This window comes from Mastomys coucha, unplaced genomic scaffold (assembly GCF_008632895.1).
Source record: "Mastomys coucha isolate ucsf_1 unplaced genomic scaffold, UCSF_Mcou_1 pScaffold1, whole genome shotgun sequence".
NCBI classification, from domain to species: Eukaryota; Metazoa; Chordata; class Mammalia; order Rodentia; family Muridae; genus Mastomys; species Mastomys coucha.
Genome location: NW_022196891.1, coordinates 48,597,869 through 48,603,868, shown reverse-complemented (window position 1 = coordinate 48,603,868; position 6,000 = coordinate 48,597,869). Strand labels below are relative to the sequence as shown.

Sequence of the window (6,000 nt, the reverse complement as noted above, 5' to 3'; positions counted from 1 at the left end):
GATAGACTTCTTAAACTCTAAAACCTGTATAACAAAAACTAAAGCTAGCGAGATGGCTAAGAGCTCCTACTGCTCTTGCAAGTTCAATTCTGAGTATCTCTATCGGGTGGCTCACAACCCCCTATAACTCTAACTTCATGGGATCCAACCGATATTTCTCTGAATATTTGCACTCATGAACACACACATACACACACCCTCCAGAATGTGCACACATGAACACACACACACATACACACACATACACACACTTAAAAAAACAGGGCTGCAGAGATGGAACACTAGCTGTGTTTCCAGGAATTGAAAGTAAATACAATGTATAGATACTGCTTTAAATAGTTCGCATCTAACTTTAATAAAGTAAGAAATAATGGCCAGTTAACAATGCAAATATACTAGCAAGCAAAGAAATTCTCATTTAAAATGAGTGCAATTTCCCTACATCATATTCAGAAAAAAATTATACAGTGTTTATATCACACATTCTGTGATCCTAAGGGAGTTTAAAAGTATCTTTTTGGTAGCAATTTGGTAATAAGTACTCAGAGTCTTAAAAGGCATTCCATAGTCCCTTCTTCTAGTAATTCATCTGAAAGAAAAAGGGGAAAACATTTGAAATGTAAATAAGGAAAATATCCAAGAAAGAAGAAAAAAGAAAAATAATCAAAAAATATGTAAAAAGATATATATAAGATTGCTATTTGAAAGCTATTTGAAAGACTAAAACTGGGGCCAGGAAGATAGCTCGGTGCTCAGTGAGTAAGATGCTGTCACATGAGCACAAAGACCTTATCTGGGGGTGGCTGAATGCCTCTGTAACACCTCACTAGTGGAGCTCAAAGAGGAGGACTCCGAAGCTCATTAGCAGCCAGCATAGATAAACTAGCAAGCTTCAGAATCAATGAGACCCTGCCTTAAAAAAAAAAAAAAAAACCCTCACCACAAACACACACAAACTCACGTGCACATGCTCACACTAACAAGTACAAATACTGTACATATACAGAAAAAGAAAACAGGAAAGAGTACTCAAACTGGAAATCTAAATAATATGGGGTTCTTTGTTTAGCTCTGTACCCCATTTTTAATAGGGATATTTGGTTCTCTGGAGTTTGGAGTCTAACTTCTTGAGTTCTTTGTATATATTGGATACCAGCCCTCTATCAGATATAGGATTGGTAAAGAACTTTTCCCAATCTGTTGGTTGCCGTTTTGTCCTATTGACAGTGTCTTTTGCCTTACAAAAGCTTTGCAACTTTATGAGGTCCCATTTGTCAATTCTTTTTTTTTTTTAATTTACACAGACGATTAATTAGCTTTATTTACAGAGCAGGGAATTTTTCTTTTTTTTTGCAGTCTCCAATGGTGCCTAGTAACATCATTAAGCAAGAATACCAGTTTAAAAGAAATTTATGCAGAATCCTAAAAATAACAAGTGTTTATGCTCCTCAAGAAGAGGCGAGCGAGTGAGTGTGGCTGGCAGCAGCTCCCGTGCCTCAGTTACTCAGGAGCAGTTCTTTTGCAGTCTCTACATCCCATGATTTTGAAGACAAGGCCACTATTACTGCATTCCTATCAAAACCCATAGCACAGAGGTTTTCTATTTTTTTGGTGTATTCTGGACTAGAAACTGGTGATCCAGCATACACGTGTGCCCAAAGTCGAGCTGTCTGCTTGAACATTTCAGGATTTTGTTAGTACTGATTCACTACTACTGCATCTTGAGGGTCATCTGGTTCTGCAGCCGCCAACAGGGCTTGCAATGACAATAATACCGTGCGCTGAGTCATTGCAGCTGCCCATTGATCTTTCAGGATATCCGAACAAATAGCCCCTGTGACGGAACTAATATTAGGGTGCCATATTTTAGTGATAAACCGGACCTAAGGGGGGTTAAATGGATATGTTTCTGGTATTTTTATCTCTAGTTGATATCTTCCACCTTCATACGGTGTGTCTGGAGGTCCTGCTATTTCTCCTCTTAATTCTGTAAAATTCTCATCTACAAGATCTACTTTAATTTGATTTTTGCTCGTCTCCTCGCTCTTCAGCACCTCCTTGAACTACCGCGATGTTGGCCATGTCTCTGCCCACAGCTGATTCGTACCTGCCTCCTCTGCCACCGCTACGACCACCGACCACCGCCACCGCTGCCACCTCTTTCTCCACCGCCTCCTCCCTCAGTGATTCAGACCCGAGCACACGAACGCTGCCACTGTCACCCTTGCCGTCGAGTTCCCCCTCAGTGTAGAATCACCTTCGCGACGGCCACCAAAATGGCACCGGTCCTGCGCTTGTGCACCACGCTGACCCAGGTGGGCAGCGCAGCCACTCCAGTGGTAGCCCCATACGTCTCCCCATTTGTCAATTGTTGATCTTAGAGTATAAGCTATTGATGTTCTGTTCAGGAAAATTTCCCCTATGCCTATGTTCTCGAGGCTCTTCCCCACTTTCTTTTCTATCAGTTTCAGTGTATCTGGTTTGATGTGGAGGTCCCTGATCCACTTGGACTTGAGCTTTGTACAAGGAGTTAGGAAAGGATCAATTTGCATTCTTCTACATACTAACCGCCAGTTGAGCCAGCACCATTTGAGAAAATGCTGTCTTTTTTCCACTTTATGGTTTTAGCTCCTTTGTCAAAAATCAACTGGCCATAGGTTTGTGGGTTCATTTCTGGGTCTTCAATTCTGTTCCATTGATCTACCTGCCTGTCACTGTACCAATACCATGCAGTTTTTATCACAATTGCTCTGTAGTACAGCTTAAAGTCTAGGATGGTGATTCCACCAGAGGTTCCTTTATTGTTGAGAATAGTTTTGGTTATCCTGGGTTTTTTGTTATTCCAGATGAATTTGCAAATTAGTCTTTGTAAGTCTGTGAAGAATTGAGTTGGAATTTTGATGGGGATTGTATTGAATCTGTAGATTGCTTTCGGCAAGATGGGCATTTTTACTATATTAATCCTGCCAATCCAGGAGCATGGGAGACCTTTCCATATTCTGAGATCTTCTTCAATTTCCTTCTTCAAAGACTTAAAGTTCTTGTCAAACAGATCTTTTATTTGCTTAGTTAGAGTCACACCAAGATACTTTATATTATTTGTGACTACTGTGAAGGGTGTTGTTTCCCTAATTTCTTTCTCAGCCTGTTTAATCCTCTGGGGTTTAATATTAGTCTTTCATTAAAGTAAAGTACCAGTCATGATATACTAAACTGGTGGGGAGATCACTGGCTATGACCTCTGGTCTGAAAACACAGATAGGACCTATCTGTATCACACTGCTGAACAGCTACTCAGTCAACAATGACTTCAAAAATACAGAAATTGAGCCTTGCTTGACTAAGTTTTCAGAGAAGTTATACTAGACAGTGGGGATGGTAGGCCTAAAACATGCAAAAAAAAAAAAAAAAAAATCCCTAGGGGTTTGAGAGAACACTATGCATTGTTTTGGATGGAAAGGTAGTTTCCCTGAGGTATAGGAGTATGGGGGTTTGAATATGAATGGGGCCTTAGGCTTATGTTTGAATGCTTGGTGCTTGGTCCCCAGTTGGGGGACTATTTGTGAAGGATTACAAGGTGTGGCCTTGTTGGAGGAGGTGTGCCACAGGACTGAGTTAAAAGCCTACCAGCCATCCCTTTGTGCTCTCTGGCTGCTGCCTGCAGTGTGGGATGTGCTCTCTCAGGTATTTCAGCTGCCATGCCACAATAGACTCTCTAACCCTTTGAAAACATAAGCCCTAGCCTATTCCTTTCATGTTATCTTAGCCATGGTGTTTTGTCAAGGCAATAGAAAAGTAACCATAAGACCCTGAGAGAACATTAGAAAGTCTACTGCCAAGCTACAAAGATTTCTAAATGTTAAGGGACAGTCAATGGAGCAGGAAAAATGTTAAAGTTTCTAAAGCAATTCAATAAAAAAATGTTTCAGTCATACTATTTTCCCAACTGTTTTGAATAGTAAGCCTGAGAAAAGAATAACCACATTAAGATACAGTAGTTTATGAATGAAATTAAGCTGGCTTTATTTCTGGTTGTGAGCCTAGCCTTTAAGGGCTGAGCCATCTCTCCAGCCCCTGCACTGGCTTTAATAGCACAGCAGCAGGATGAAAGGGGAAAGTGACAGACCTCATGTCAACTTGGACAAATGGGAGACGTGTTAATAAAGAATGAGAGAGTTCACTTCCTCCTCAGTGGCTTCCTTCCCCACTGCTTTAAATAGAAAGTATTCTTGGAGGACAAACCAACAGCAAAGCTCCCTCAACAACTCTGCTGCCAGGTCTCAGGGCTCTACTGGCCGCAAAGAAGGAACCCCAGAAGGAGTGAGCCACACTGCTGCCTCCTTCCCCATTATCTGTCCCGGAACACCCTGCAAGGCCTGGACACATCATACTAAGACACTCCCCTCCTTCTGGATCTTCTTTCTTATGGTTTGTTACAATGCCTACTGTGGAATGCTTGCTCCTGAATCTCTAAATGCTTTCCTCTTCACAAACCCCCACTTCCTGATCATCTCCTTCCCAGAGAGTAACACCTTCCTACTCGAATAGCTCCCACTACTGTCTAAGCACCAACAACTCTGGCCCACACTGCATCCTGGCATCTGTCTCCTCCTTCTGCAGCACAATCCAGTCTGACACACTGAGGCTGAGGAAGGCTTATACTCATTTTCACATCACTCAAATGTTAGCTGAAATGTCAACATAAATTTGCTGTCAATTCTGATGTATCTTCTTCGAGGCTTATGTCAGTGAGGAGCACCTCTGATCACCAGAATGCACTCTGTAACTTGTCTACAGTGACTTACCCTGGGATACGGAAGGCCACTGGTAGTGTTGAAAGCTGGTAGGAGCTTGTAACCCAGCTGCTTTGCCATTTGGAGAAGCTCATCATTATACCACTGCATGTGTTCACCCTTTTCCTTCAACATGATTGCCAGCGAGTGTCCACCCAAAAGACCCCTAGAATCACAAAGACAAAACTTTACCTACAATTTAATTGAAGATATTTACAAGCTACTGCCTGAGAAGGTGTGAGCATTTGTTCCCAACAATTTGCAAGCATAAAAGGAGGCTACAGAATGACTGAATTCTTTTTTACTGATTACTCATTTGTGGCAAACTATTATAATCACATACCTAATATATTAAAACAAACAAACAAACAAAAACCATTAGGGGTTGGCAAGAAGGCTCAGTGGATAAAGGTGTTTGCTGCCAAAGCTGCAGACTAAAGTCAGAATTCCAAACCCCACTTACTACAAGCAGAAAACTGTTGCCCTGCAGGCTTCTCTTCCATACACAGAACAAATAAATAAATGTAAAAATATTAAAACTGTTATAACGTAATTGACATTCTCAAGTACCAGAATACATCCTAGATACCACATGTATTTTAATAAATGAACTAAATGTCTTCCAAAAGAATTTAAAGTTTTAATTTTATCACCATGAATCTTTGACTCTTGGTATAACATTTAAAAATGTAAAACACCTTAAACCTCATTAAAAGGTTTAATAGTCTCTAAGAAGTTCTCTTAGACTTCTTACATTTAACTGACGAGATGGGACAGAGAATTACAAAAGCTATTGAACATGAACTTACCTAATGTTAGGACAAACTAATTTTATAATCTCACACTTCTAGCCCTCGAAGGTATTTCTTATTATCTGAGGAGCAAGTCAGTAAACTGTCTCAAGCGACTTCTCTACAGAGGCTCCTGGCTAATGCTGACCAACCCCAGAGACTCTTAGAAAGCTCTAACATAATTAACAGAAAACTTGGCCAACCTACAATTTCTTTTCACATGCAGATCACCTATAGTGTCTCTTTCCAAAGACTATTGTGCTGTTTCAGCATAATATAATGTTATCCCCATGGCCAGTTTCACAACATCCCAAATTTTATCTTTTGGAGGGGTCTCACTCTAGCTCAGGCTGGCATGGGACTTACTGTGTGACTAGGCTAGACTTAACCTTCTTAAAATTCTCCTTCTAAGTGTC

At 40.8% G+C, this 6,000-nt stretch overlaps 1 protein-coding gene and 1 pseudogene across 4 annotated transcripts in view; both read right to left on the bottom strand.

Annotated features, from left to right (window-relative positions):
• Nucleotides 1-6,000, bottom strand: part of Edem3 (ER degradation enhancing alpha-mannosidase like protein 3) — a 69,743-nt gene that overhangs the window by 43,407 nt on the left and 20,336 nt on the right. For all 4 annotated transcript variants that reach the window (XM_031384620.1, XM_031384635.1, XM_031384637.1 and 1 more), the window contains exon 6: nt 4,806-4,959. In XM_031384620.1, the coding sequence (XP_031240480.1) occupies nt 4,806-4,959 (154 nt within the window). The remainder of the gene's footprint in view (nt 1-4,805; nt 4,960-6,000) is intronic.
• On the bottom strand, nt 1,279-2,449 carry LOC116100933 (annotated as a pseudogene).